Source organism: Saccoglossus kowalevskii, chromosome 3 (assembly GCF_978046115.1).
Source record: "Saccoglossus kowalevskii chromosome 3, keSacKowa6.1, whole genome shotgun sequence".
NCBI classification, from domain to species: domain Eukaryota; kingdom Metazoa; phylum Hemichordata; class Enteropneusta; family Harrimaniidae; genus Saccoglossus; species Saccoglossus kowalevskii.
Window position 1 is genome coordinate 42,919,204 of NC_140643.1, and position 14,934 is coordinate 42,934,137.

Genomic DNA, 14,934 nt, shown 5'->3' on the forward strand with positions numbered 1-14,934 from the left:
CAGACGGAAAACTTGATTATAATGGTTTGATGGACTTTGTCAAATCAAAAGTGCCTTCCTTGATCGAATCCCTTTTTCAACTGCAGTATGAAAATGACAGTGTATATAACGACCAATATTATTAACAGGTACAACTGACTAAAATGAGCGAGGGGTTGACATTTTCCGACAGATTTAAGCAACACCAAACTTGTGATTTTCAAAATTACTGAAAATAATTACAATATAATTAGGAAAAATAAAGAATGGTTGCTGTAAACGCACGCTAGATAATACTTTCAATTCACCAAGCCGACAATTCCTATGATATAGTAATCCCAAACCACGCCCCCATCACTCAAGTGGCGCCGATAAGTCTAGATTAGGCAAAGACCAAAGTGTTTTGCAAAGTTGCGAGTAATTTTGCTAACTGACTGTCCAAATAATTTACAGAACGGCTGTAATGGTCCACAACTAATAATATTGTTTTTTTTAGCTACCAAGTATAGAAGACAGGTGATAGTAAAAGAGTGGTGTGTTCGTAAAGACAGTTCAATCCAGAAACCTGACCTTGTAGAGGCTGTAGCCCTTCCCTGGCCTATCCCGCCATGCAGACAGTTATGGCTTGGTAAATCATTACAAGATAAGAATATCCGTACTCGTGCCTTTCTGTCATGCATGCTTAGTGACACGCCTGGTATGATGAAGAATTCATATGTGCCAAGACATGCAATTATACTTTGTACTGTTCTAAGGTAAGTTGAAGAACTTCTAATTACCATACTCGACCGCGTCAGCACCCAGGGGCCTCAACTCAGAAACTCGTGATTTTTTTTAGGGGTGAGCGCTTAGCCGAGCACCCCCTTCGAAAAAGAGTGCAAATGAAAATTTTGATTCATCAAGTGACAGGTTACGTCTTTGAGGGAAAATCAAATTACGAAATTAGTTGAGTCGTCATTGATTTTCACAATGAAGAAACGGAAATGATCACAAAAAATATGCACATTTTATTACAATTATATTAATTCGTACCACCAGAATTTACGAAATTAAAAAATTGCGCAAAAGTGGGGGGGTGGGCGCTTGCCTGGCAGGGGTGCTAACGCGGTTGAGTACAGAACTGTACTGGCCTTTGTCAACCTCGCCTTTCTGAGACATGTCCACCTGGCCATTTCCAACACTGTCTACTTGTCTTTCTTGGCATGTTTTCTCTGACCCATGAAACCATTTTTCTTGCAGGTACATGTTACAGTCTAAATATCCTGTTTTAAGACGTCATGAACTTGATGCTTTCCTAGCACAGAGTGTTTCACCCATGTTGAACGATCCAAATGCACTACAAGATTTACAGGTAAACTATTTCTTCTGATGTACATACCAACCTTATCATTGTTGAATTCACGTCTTATAAACAATATTATTACCCCCATGGAGACTTGTGGATTGACCTCCATATCCAGCAAATGCACACATGCTTGGATCAATCAAGTTTGGATCAAGTTCAAAATAGGCAGATTAATGGCCATTTTGTTTCAAAAAAATGCAGATTTTGATTTAAATATTTGACATGCCTGGATTGATCATGTTCTACCTTCACACAATATTAGACAAATGCTTTTTTGTTGCCATTCATTCTGACTCTTGGTTGTCTTTAAACAAATATCAAAGGTTTTGATATGTTATAGGTGTTCCCAATAAAACTCCACCATTAAATGCCCAACTTGCCATAAAACCTGATGATAAATTTCTCCACACCATCACCATATACCAGTATCGATGAAAACTGCTACTACTGTCAGGAAGTATCCAACTGATGCAACAGAAATGTCGCATAATCCCTTGAACCGTTGCCCTCGCTAGTCCAACTTCTTCGGCGATCGTTCACAAGAGGCGAATAATCTCCATCTGAGTGTCTTCGCCAGGGACTGTCATTGACAATGACTTGTTTCTGACCATACATTACTATTTTAGAAGTGTCATTTAATACATTTAATTTCAGTTGATACTAAACCAGCCTATTATTGACTCTAAATTATTAACTATGCTTTTGGTTGCATATTACTTTTATTTTTGGCATAAATAACATTTCCACTAATTCCAATGGGGATCATGTCATTAACAATAACTTGTTAATTTTTAATATGTCTCCCATACTCTAAGCACATAGACGTTCTTTCTAAACAGAAATCCCATTTGTCAGTGCCAAGTTTGCTTAGAAGTTGCCCACTTTCTGGATCATTACTAATTTATGTGTCCATACATGGATATTATGCAGTGGAATGATATTAGAAACATTTAATGTTATGTGCAATTGAGGTAAACATTCTAAAAAGTTAATTATATAAATACTAATACCATTCTATCGTATGATTTCAGATTCCACAAATACCACCTCGTGGTATACAGTTAGCAGCCATGTTCATGCGAGGTGTTGAGGCAGCGTTGACGGCTAATGATGCCTGTGGGGCACCTGTTCCATGGAGTAATTGCTGTCCTTGGCTTTACTTTGATGGCAAATTATTTCAGTATAAATTATATAGAGGCAGTCAGTGTAAGAATCTGAAGGAGGTCTGTGACAACCAGGTGAGTATACTGACACTATTTGTAAACATGAGGGCTGTATACATAGCAACCAGGTGAGTGTACTGGCACTGTGTGTAAACATGAGGGCTGTATACATAGCAACCAGGTGAGTGTACTGGCGCTGTGTGTAAATATGAGGGCTGTATACATAGCAACCAGGTGAGCATATTGACACTGTAAATATGAGGGCTGTATACATAGAAACCAGGTGAGTATACTGGCACTGTTTGTAAACATGAGGGCTGTATACATAGCAACCAGGTGAGTATACTGGCACTGTTTGTAAACATGAGGGCTGTATACATAGCAACCAGGTGAGTATACTGGCACTGTTTGTAAACATGAGGGGCTGTATACATAACAACCAGGTGAGTATGCTGACACTGTGTGTAAACATGAGGGCTGTATACATAGCAACCAGGTGAGTGTACTGGCGCTGTGTGTAAATATGAGGGCTGTATACATAGCAACCAGGTGAGCATATTGACACTGTAAATATGAGGGCTGTATACATAACAACCAGGTGAGTATACTGGCACTGTTTGTAAACATGAGGGCTGTATACATAGCAACCAGGTGAGTATACTGGCACTGTTTGTAAACATGAGGGCTGTATACATAGCAACCAGGTGAGCATATTGGCACTGTTTGTAAATATGAGGGCTGTATACATAGCAACCAGGTGAGTATACTGGCACTGTTTGTAAACATGAGGGGCTGTATACATAACAACCAGGTGAGTATGCTGACACTGTGTAAACATGAGGGCTGTATACACAACAACCAGGTGAGTATGCTGGCACTGTGTGTAAACATGAGGGCTGTATACATAACAACCAGGTGAGTATGCTGGCACTGTGTAAACATGAGGGCTGTATACATAACAACCAGGTGAGTATGCTGACACTGTGTGTAAACATGAGGGCTGTATACACAACAACCAGGTGAGTATGCTGGCACTGTGTGTAAACATGAGGGCTGTATACATAACAACCAGGTGAGTATGCTGGCACTGTGTGTAAACATGAGGGCTGTATACATAACAACCAGGTGAGTATGCTGGCACTGTGTGTAAACATGAGGACTGTATATATAACAACCAGGTGAATATACTGACACTGTGTGTAAACGTGAGGGCTGTATACATAACAACCAGGTGAGTATGCTGGCACTGTGTGTAAACGTGAGGGCTGTATACATAACAACCAGGTGAGTATGCTGGCACTGTGTGTAAACATGAGGACTGTATACATAACAACCAGGTGAGTATGCTGACACTGTGTAAACATGAGGGCTGTATACATAACAACCAGGTGAGTATACTGACACTGTGTGTAAACATGAGGGCAGTATACATGTACATAACAACCAGGTGAGTATACTGACACTGTGTGTAAACATGAGGACTGTATACATAACAACCAGGTATGTATGCTGGTACTCTGTAAACATGAGGGCTGTATACATAACAATCAGGTGAGTATGCTTGACACTGTGTGTAAACATGAGGGCTGTATACATAACAACCAGGTGAGTATGGTGGCACTGTTTGTAAACATGAGGGCTGTATACTTAACAACCAGGTGAGTATACTGGCACTGTGTGTAAACATGAGGGCAGTATACATAACAACCAGGTGAGTATACTGACACTGTGTGTAAACATGAGGGCAGTATACATAACAACCAGGTGAGTATGCTGGTACTGTGTCCAAACATGTGGGCTGTATACATAACAACCAGGTGAGTATGGTGGCACTGTTTGTAAACATGAGGGCTGTATACTTAACAACCAGGTGAGTATGGTGGCACTGTTTATAAACATGAGGGCTGTATACATAACAACCAGGCGAGTATGGTGGCACTGTTTATAAACATGAGGGCTGTAAACATGAGGGCTGTATACTTAACAACCAGGTGAGTATGCTGGCACTGTGTGTAAACATGAGGGCTGTATACATAACAACCAGGTGAGTATGCTGGCACTGTGTGTAAACATGAGGACTGTATACATAACAACCAGGTGAGTATGGTGGCACTGTTTGTAAACATGAGGGCTGTATACATAGCAACCAGGTGAGTATACTGGCACTGTGTGTAAACATGAGGGCAGTATACATAACAACCAGGTGAGTATACTGACACTGTGTGTAAACATGAGGGCAGTATACATAACAACCAGTTGAGTATGCTGGTACTGTGTCCAAACATGTGGGCTGTATACATAACAACCAGGTGAGTATGGTGGCACTGTTTGTAAACATGAGGGCTGTATACTTAACAACCAGGTGAGTATGGTGGCACTGTTTATAAACATGAGGGCTGTATACATAACCAGGCGAGTATGGTGGCACTGTTTATAAACATGAGGGCTGTATACTTAACAACCAGGTGAGTATGCTGGCACTGTGTGTAAACATGAGGGCTGTATACATAACAACCAGTTGAGTATGCTGGCACTGTGTGTAAACATGAGGACTGTATACATAACAACCAGGTGAGTATACTGACACTGTGTGTAAACATGAGGGCTGTATACATAACAACCAGGTGAGTATACTGACACTGTGTGTAAACATGAGGACTGTATACATAACAACCAGGTGAGTATGGTGGCACTGTGTGTAAACATGAGGGCTGTATACATAACCAGGTGAGTATGGTGGCACTGTTTATAAACATGAGGGCTGTATACATAACCAGGCGAGTATGGTGGCACTGTTTATAAACATGAGGGCTGTATACTTAACAACCAGGTGAGTATGCTGGCACTGTGTGTAAACATGAGGACTGTATACATACAAACCAGGTGAGTATGCTGGCACTGTGTAAACATGAGGACTGTATACTTAACAACCAGGTGAGTATACTGACACTGTGTGTAAACATGAGGACTGTATACATAACAACCAGTTGAGTATACTGACACTGTGTGTAAACATGAGGGCTGTATACATAACCAGGTGAGTATGGTGGCACTGTTTATAAACATGAGGGCTGTATACATAACCAGGCGAGTATGGTGGCACTGTTTATAAACATGAGGGCTGTATACTTAACAATCAGGTGAGTATGCTGGCACTGTGTGTAAACATGAGGACTGTATACTTAACAACCAGGTGAGTATGCTGGCACTGTGTAAACATGAGGACTGTATACTTAACAACCAGGTGAGTATACTGACACTGTGTGTAAACATGAGGGCTGTATACATAACAACCAGGTGAGTATGCTGGCACTGTGTAAACATGAGGACTGTATACTTAACAACCAGGTGAGTATGCTGGCACTGTGTGTAAACATGAGGACTGTATACATAACAACCAGGTGAGTATGGTGGCACTGTTTGTAAACATGAGGGCTGTATACTTAACAACCAGGTGAGTATGGTGGCACTGTTTATAAACATGAGGGCTGTATACTTAACAACCAGGTGAGTATACTGGCACTGTTTATAAACATGAGGGCTGTATACATAACAACCAGGCGAGTATGGTGGCACTGTTTATAAACATGAGGGCTGTATACATAACAACCAGGTGAGTATATTGACACTGTTTATAAACATGAGGGCTGTATACTTAACAACCAGGTGAGTATACTGACACTGTGTGTAACCATGAGGGCTGTATACATAACAACCAGGTATGTATGCTGGTACTCTGTAAACATGTATTTGCAATCTGTCTGCAATTTTCAGCTCTTACAATCAGTTCAAGAAGCTAGAAAAGTCTACTTCTGCACAGAATTGAAACTTACTTCCCTCTATGCAATTTAAGTAAGTCCCAATTATAAATAAATAAAATAATAAAATCTTGTTTATAGATGGATCAAGTTGGTAAAGTGGAGCGTATGCGTCAGGTGATAATGGAGGGAATATCTGATAATTTAATATTTGCAAAGCCATCATTGCCAAAGATGATGAACAGTTCTCCCTATGGTTATCCAATATATCCACCTAGTTACAGACCAGCTGGTTCAATGCCTCAGCCTAGACCTCGTAGTATGCCAGGTAGGGAATCAAATACCTTGTGTCATTTCATCATGTTCATCTGAGTGGGGTCAAGTGAATAGTTTTATTGATGCTGAACTTTGTTATATACATATTTTGTTCGTAATATACCCTGGCATGTTGGTCAATGCTATTTCAAATGATATACTAAAAATGGGAAATTCTTGCTGCTTGTGTATGTATTAATTATCTAAGAATTGCATCTTTGAATTAATTTTGTTTTGAAGGTAAACCTGTAAATAATCGTGGGGGGAAATTGGAGATAGCCGGTGTGGTGGTTAGTGAGTGGGCTGGTAGCAGGTCCAATATGGGAAGAGGTCATGTGGCACCTGGCTATGTGACTGGACATCAAAGGTAAGTATATGCAATTTACACTGGCCTGTATGGGAATCAGAATTGGTTCTAATCTAAAACAGGGACTTGTTTTTGGATTTGGCTGTTTGTGTTGTCATTCTTGGACATACCTTAACAAGCCGTTATGGGAGATATAACAGGGGATTTGAGAAAAATTGACTGGCAGACATTTTAGTTAAAAAAAAAAAAAAAAATGAAAACATTATGTGTCAACATTTGCACTTCTCAGACATGCCAAGACCAATTTCATTCAAAGTGTTGGTGGGATTCAAAAGGCCTCTGTCATTTAGGACAACATATATTATTAATTTTAACTATTTTTACCTGCCTTTGCATACAAGTTCAGTCCCTAGCTAAAGACCCTAATTCTTTTGATGTTATAATTGAAAATTCACAAATGCATTTAAATTTTATTTCAGGGGAGGATATGGAATTGTATCGAGTGGTGCTGTGAGAGGTCGTACACGAGGTGGTCAAGCTGGAGCAGTTGGTAGAGGGAGAGGTAATAACTATTCCAGACATGGTGCTAAAACTGTCACTCTTTTGGGTAACCAAGATGCTGCTAATAAAGTAAGTATTCAAACATTATCTCTGCTCTGGATGCAATTATCTTGTCCAATTCAAAATCGCTATTTTAATGATAAAACATAGTTAAACTACATGTGGCTTGCCCTGTATATTTAAGGATGGGTAGATCATATCATAGGGGTAGGGATTTCATTACATTGTAAGGCAGATCATAGTATAAGGTGGGAAAGATCATCTATACATGTCTCACCCATGGCTTTGCCATGTCTTGCCCATGGCAAGACGGTGGCGTGCCACTCAAAAGAGCGAGTCCAAGTTAAATACCAATATTTCTTGGCACAACAAAACAGAAAACATCACTTCAACGTGGTTACATGAGTTTTGATTAAATAATAAGTTCAAAATTGTCAGATTGAATTATATTCTCGGGTGATCTCAATCTCCCCAGACCCGATCGTTTTGTGGGTTAAAATCTGTACATATTAATTACCTAATTTGCATAATTAATCAATTTTAAGCTTTCACACTGGTATCTGAAGTACTAATTATTCCAATTCACTACGTTCAATTACCCACCATAGACTCCGGTCAGTCAAAATGACTATTTTGACCTGTAGGCATTAATCAGCGATTCTGCCGGTGACTGAGAGATAGAATCTAGGTCAGGGGAAGCCCCATGACCTCAAGATTCTTTTACCCCTTACGTCACGAACCCACGTGACTGAGGCCACATGGCAGCGCCATAGGTAGCCTTCAATCACTCTGATTTTTTTCTTCGCCTGGAGTGGAGATGAAATCTAGCGAGTTCTGCTGGATCGCCTGCTTTTTTTTCTCTGTCCGGGTTTCTAGCTTTGGTTGTTGCCGCTGCACGGCATCCAACATTGTAGCTGGTAGGATAGGTTTTCCTTGTCATTTTTACCCTCGTTTTCCCCTTTGTGTGTAGTATTTTTCACAACAAAGAAATTAAAACCAGGTGCCTCTACGTAACCACTTGTTGGTTTCGCAGCGGAACCTTTTACAACTGTATTTCGTTTTTTTCCCTCATGCATGTCATCTTTTATTTTCAATGTATTTAGCAATGTATAGATGTAATAACAGCACCAGGGCTCGCTGCCGTTTTTGGTCTCCTCGTGTTTCGAGTCGACTGTGCAGTGGTTATATTCAGAATTTACCAGCATAGAACCCGTATCCGAGATACTTGTCGTAGCTGCTTGCAGGGTTCGGGGTTTCTGCGTGAAGGTGTGTGTTTTTCACTGGAGTTCTTGGGCCTGAGATTTTCTTTCAGAACCATCAAAATCGCTGAAACTGACCGCGTCTCAGCAAGGTCGCGCGTCCAGTAAACAAATGGGTTAAAGTGAGTTGCGTGTTTGGCATGAATGGAAAGTCCTCCTACTCAAGTTCCCGGAACACGAAGCACCGGTTACTTCTAAGATTGCAACAATTTTTACACGGTGATCACGATCAACACAGAACTGCCATTGAATGTATTTTTCCACTCTAAAGTTATTTGGTGTCATCGCACATGCGTAGTTTAGTCGGCATGCATTTCAAGATACCCCGCGACATTACTCTCAGTATGGGACGGTTTCATGTTGCCCTGATCAAACGCGTGATTTTTGACTCCCATGTGCGAAGCACATAATGGGAGTCTTTGCAGTTAGTGTGTGTGTGTATGTGTGTCCGACTGTTCCACTGCTATCTCAAGAACCATACATCGGTTTTTGATGAAACTTGGTGCATAGATGCTCTGGGCCAATGCCCAGATTTGATTAGGTTTTGGTAAAAATCCATGCTCGTTAATTATCTAATTTGCATGATAATTAGCTAATTTTTAGCTGTTCTATGACTGTTCCACTGATATCTAAAGAACAACTCATTGGATTTTGATGACTATTTTGACCTGTAGGCATTAATCAGCGATTCTGCCGGTGACTGAGAGATAGAATCTAGGTCAGGGGAAGCCCCATGACCTCAAGATTCTTTTACCCCTTACGTCACGAACCCACGTGACTGAGGCCACATGGCAGCGCCATAGGTAGCCTTCAATCACTCTGATTTTTTTCTTCGCCTGGAGTGGAGATGAAATCTAGCGAGCTCTGCTGGATCGCCTGCTTTTTTTTCTCTGTCCGGGTTTCTAGCTTTGGTTGTTGCCGCTGCACGGCATCCAACATTGTAGCTGGTAGGATAGGTTTTCCTTGTCATTTTTACCCTCGTTTTCCCCTTTGTGTGTAGTATTTTTCACAACAAAGAAATTAAAACCAGGTGCCTCTACGTAACCACTTGTTGGTTTCGCAGCGGAACCTTTTACAACTGTATTTCGTTTTTTTCCCTCATGCATGTCATCTTTTATTTTCAATGTATTTAGCAATGTATAGATGTAATAACAGCACCAGGGCTCGCTGCCGTTTTTGGTCTCCTCGTGTTTCGAGTCGACTGTGCAGTGGTTATATTCAGAATTTACCAGCATAGAACCCGTATCCGAGATACTTGTCGTAGCTGCTTGCAGGGTTCGGGGTTTCTGCGTGAAGGTGTGTGTTTTTCACTGGAGTTCTTGGGCCTGAGATTTTCTTTCAGAACCATCAAAATCGCTGAAACTGACCGCGTCTCAGCAAGGTCGCGCGTCCAGTAAACAAATGGGTTAAAGTGAGTTGCGTGTTTGGCATGAATGGAAAGTCCTCCTACTCAAGTTCCCGGAACACGAAGCACCGGTTACTTCTAAGATTGCAACAATTTTTACACGGTGATCACGATCAACACAGAACTGCCATTGAATGTATTTTTCCACTCTAAAGTTATTTGGTGTCATCGCACATGCGTAGTTTAGTCGGCATGCATTTCAAGATACCCCGCGACATTACTCTCAGTATGGGACGGTTTCATGTTGCCCTGATCAAACGCGTGATTTTTGACTCCCATGTGCGAAGCACATAATGGGAGTCTTTGCAGTTAGTGTGTGTGTGTATGTGTGTCCGACTGTTCCACTGCTATCTCAAGAACCATACATCGGTTTTTGATGAAACTTGGTGCATAGATGCTCTGGGCCAATGCCCAGATTTGATTAGGTTTTGGTAAAAATCCATGCTCGTTAATTATCTAATTTGCATGATAATTAGCTAATTTTTAGCTGTTCTATGACTGTTCCACTGATATCTAAAGAACAACTCATTGGATTTTGATGACTATTTTGACCTGTAGGCATTAATCAGCGATTCTGCCGGTGACTGAGAGATAGAATCTAGGTCAGGGGAAGCCCCATGACCTCAAGATTCTTTTACCCCTTACGTCACGAACCCACGTGACTGAGGCCACATGGCAGCGCCATAGGTAGCCTTCAATCACTCTGATTTTTTTCTTCGCCTGGAGTGGAGATGAAATCTAGCGAGCTCTGCTGGATCGCCTGCTTTTTTTTCTCTGTCCGGGTTTCTAGCTTTGGTTGTTGCCGCTGCACGGCATCCAACATTGTAGCTGGTAGGATAGGTTTTCCTTGTCATTTTTACCCTCGTTTTCCCCTTTGTGTGTAGTATTTTTCACAACAAAGAAATTAAAACCAGGTGCCTCTACGTAACCACTTGTTGGTTTCGCAGCGGAACCTTTTACAACTGTATTTCGTTTTTTTCCCTCATGCATGTCATCTTTTATTTTCAATGTATTTAGCAATGTATAGATGTAATAACAGCACCAGGGCTCGCTGCCGTTTTTGGTCTCCTCGTGTTTCGAGTCGACTGTGCAGTGGTTATATTCAGAATTTACCAGCATAGAACCCGTATCCGAGATACTTGTCGTAGCTGCTTGCAGGGTTCGGGGTTTCTGCGTGAAGGTGTGTGTTTTTCACTGGAGTTCTTGGGCCTGAGATTTTCTTTCAGAACCATCAAAATCGCTGAAACTGACCGCGTCTCAGCAAGGTCGCGCGTCCAGTAAACAAATGGGTTAAAGTGAGTTGCGTGTTTGGCATGAATGGAAAGTCCTCCTACTCAAGTTCCCGGAACACGAAGCACCGGTTACTTCTAAGATTGCAACAATTTTTACACGGTGATCACGATCAACACAGAACTGCCATTGAATGTATTTTTCCACTCTAAAGTTATTTGGTGTCATCGCACATGCGTAGTTTAGTCGGCATGCATTTCAAGATACCCCGCGACATTACTCTCAGTATGGGACGGTTTCATGTTGCCCTGATCAAACGCGTGATTTTTGACTCCCATGTGCGAAGCACATAATGGGAGTCTTTGCAGTTAGTGTGTGTGTGTATGTGTGTCCGACTGTTCCACTGCTATCTCAAGAACCATACATCGGTTTTTGATGAAACTTGGTGCATAGATGCTCTGGGCCAATGCCCAGATTTGATTAGGTTTTGGTAAAAATCCATGCTCGTTAATTATCTAATTTGCATGATAATTAGCTAATTTTTAGCTGTTCTATGACTGTTCCACTGATATCTAAAGAACAACTCATTGGATTTTGATGAAACTTGGTACATAGATGCTCTGAACATATGCGCAGATTTGATTAGTTTTTGGTAAAAATCGGTGCATATTAATTATCTAATTTGCATGTTAATTAGCTGATTTTTAGCTGTTCCATGATTGTTCCACTGATATCTAAACAACCATGCATTGGATTTTGATGAAACTTTGTACATACATGCTCTGAACTAATGCTAGGTTTTGATTAGTTTTTGGTAAAAATCGGTGCATATTAATTATCTAATTTGCATGTTAATTAGCTGATTTTTAGCTGTTCCATGATTGTTCCACTGATATCTAAACAACCATGCATTGGATTTTGATGAAACTTTGTACATACATGCTCTGAACTAATGCTAGGTTTTGATTAGTTTTTGGTAATAATCCGTGGATACTAATTACCTAATTTGCATAATGATTAGTCAATTTTCGTTTTTTCTACTGATATCTCAAGTACTAATTATCACATTTCAATGAAACTTGGTACATAGATGTCATATGACACTGCACAGACCTGATACTTTTTATGGTAATATCAGTTCATATTAATTACCTAATTTGCATAATTAATTAATTTTCAGCATTTGATATAAGTACTAATCATCACATTTCAATGAAACTTGGTACATAGATGTCATATGACACTGCACAGACCTGATAGTTTTTATGGTAATATCAGTACATATTAATTACCTAATTTGCATAATTAATTAATTTTCAGCATTTGATATAAATAGTTAGCATTACATTTCAATGAAACTTGGTACTTACATACTCAAGGACTATGCAGAGATTGATTGTTTTCGATAAATATTTGTGCATATTAATCACCTAATTTGCATAATTAGTTAATTTTCAGCTTTTCCACGGGTATCTCAAGTACTAATCATCGCATTTCAATGAAACTTGGTACATAGATCCTTTAGGACTATGCAGAGACCTGATTAGTTTTAGGGTAAATAATTGTGCATATTAATTACCTAATTTGCATAATTAATTTTCAGCTTTTCTACTGATATCTAAAGTACTAATCATCACATTTCAATGAATCTAGAATTATGCAGACCCAATTAGTTTCCGGTAAATATTTGTGCATATTAATCACCTAATTTGCATAATTAACCAACTTTCACACTGATATCTCTGGTACTATACATCGCATATCAATGAATGTACATGGATGCTGTAGGACAATAGACAGACCTGAATAATTGTGGTAATAATCAACAATTCAGAAACGCAGCATGCCGAGATTTTTGTGTTCGTTTTTATTTGAAACTTCGTTTATTTAGAAATATATTTTCGTTACCAATAAAATAAAAATCTCTGTCAATCAGAAACCCGGATTCATGCCTTCGAGGAAGGTCCCGTTTGAACGCTCACATCGTTGTTTTTTTTCGTTTGGGGGAAAACTAAAACTGGTCGCAATTTTCGAATAAGAATGAGTCGGCAATTTTCAGTGGAGTCGAAAATTTGGAGGAAAATGAAACACCGAAACCCGGCAAATAATTAGGTAGTCGAATTTTTAGAGGGATCGAAATTTTGGAGTTTTTACGGTACTAATTATTCCATTTCAATGAAACTTAGTACAAAGATGCTCTAGGACAATGTACAAACCTAATTAGTTTGGGGTAAAAATCTGTTCATATTAATTCCCTAATAAGCATAATAATTCATAATTTTTTGGTTCTAATCACATTTCAATTAAACTTGGAGACATAGATTTTCTGTTACATTGCGCAGACCTCATTAGTTTTACACTCAAATCTGGTCATATTAATTTTCTGATTTGCATAATTAGTTTTCAGCTAAGTAATTTCGAATTATATTTAATGTGTCTCCAATACTCTCAGCACATGGGAGTTCTTTCTAAGCTTTCTTTGATTTTATTTATTGGAAATGGAGACTACATCAAAAAAGAGCAGACAACAGCTCGACGAGTATTTTTTACGACGAGATGGAGAAATCGTGTTCAGAACCAGAAACCCATGGGTGTCCTAACCCTGACAGCACCAAGAAACGGAAAGTTGATCGTTTTTAGAAATAATGGAAGGTGAGACAATGTTAGCGAATCGATCGAAACATACTATAATTTGTGTAACATTCTTACCGGGCATTCTTAGCATTGAGATCGAGTTACAAGACCGACAGTTACTTTTTCCCTTTAATTCAGAAATTTTGATGAAAATAGTTATTTTTTGTCATCATAAACGTCAATATGCGGGTTTGCATGATGAGCACGGGAGATTACTTCATAATAATATACAGCTTTTTGATTGGTATAGAGTTTTTTTCTGTGGGCGTCAGAATAATTCCCCGTGAAAGTTTATTCACAGGATTTAACGGCCCAAATATGTCCAGTGCAGTAATCTACTATTTTAAGTCCACTATTTGCAGGATAAATGAAATGAAATGAAAATAAACACAATTAGAGCTTACAGTACTCATTTCGATCGCTTTTTTTTCGCTCGCTTTGTTCAATTCGACCGTGCAATTTCCGCTTTTTTCTCGACCGCGCAAATCCGGAAGTATTTGCTCGCGCAATCGCTCGCTCGCTCGCCTGACAGCGCAACCGCCCGCATTTACAGTTCATTACCTACTGTTTCATGTACAAGTGTATCATTTTTGTTTTTATGATGTTAAAATAAGAATAAATACAATCAGAAATTTATAAACGACCGTTGAAAAAATGCGGTGGATCACACGGCCATATAAAATTGGTAATAATAAATACACGTAGTAATAATGTCCACCATAAACAAGATCGAACCAAACATGTGAAATCAAATACGACACAGACAACAACTAATATGAAATAAAACCATTCTATTTTTGGTGGAGAGCGAAAAATGTCTACTGTAGAGTACGGTATTCGTTGAGTAACCGTGTGTCGGGTGACGGTTGTCATGCACGCATGATTTGGGTTTAACACGGGTCAAGTTGTAGTTATGTTAAAATCCGTGGCACCTATAACAATTGAAGAATATCTGCAGGAATAGTAAGACTGTGAAAA

At 39.6% G+C, this 14,934-nt stretch overlaps 1 protein-coding gene across 2 annotated transcripts in view; it reads left to right on the forward strand.

Moving 5' to 3' along the window:
- Positions 1-14,934, forward strand: part of LOC100371336 (constitutive coactivator of PPAR-gamma-like protein 1 homolog) — a 69,465-nt gene that overhangs the window by 38,771 nt on the left and 15,760 nt on the right. For both annotated transcript variants that reach the window (XM_085497242.1, XM_085497243.1), the window contains exons 10-15: positions 476-734; positions 1,219-1,330; positions 2,356-2,562; positions 6,387-6,573; positions 6,801-6,927; positions 7,347-7,497. In XM_085497242.1, the coding sequence (XP_085353368.1) occupies positions 476-734; positions 1,219-1,330; positions 2,356-2,562; positions 6,387-6,573; positions 6,801-6,927; positions 7,347-7,497 (1,043 nt within the window). The remainder of the gene's footprint in view (positions 1-475; positions 735-1,218; positions 1,331-2,355; positions 2,563-6,386; positions 6,574-6,800; positions 6,928-7,346; positions 7,498-14,934) is intronic.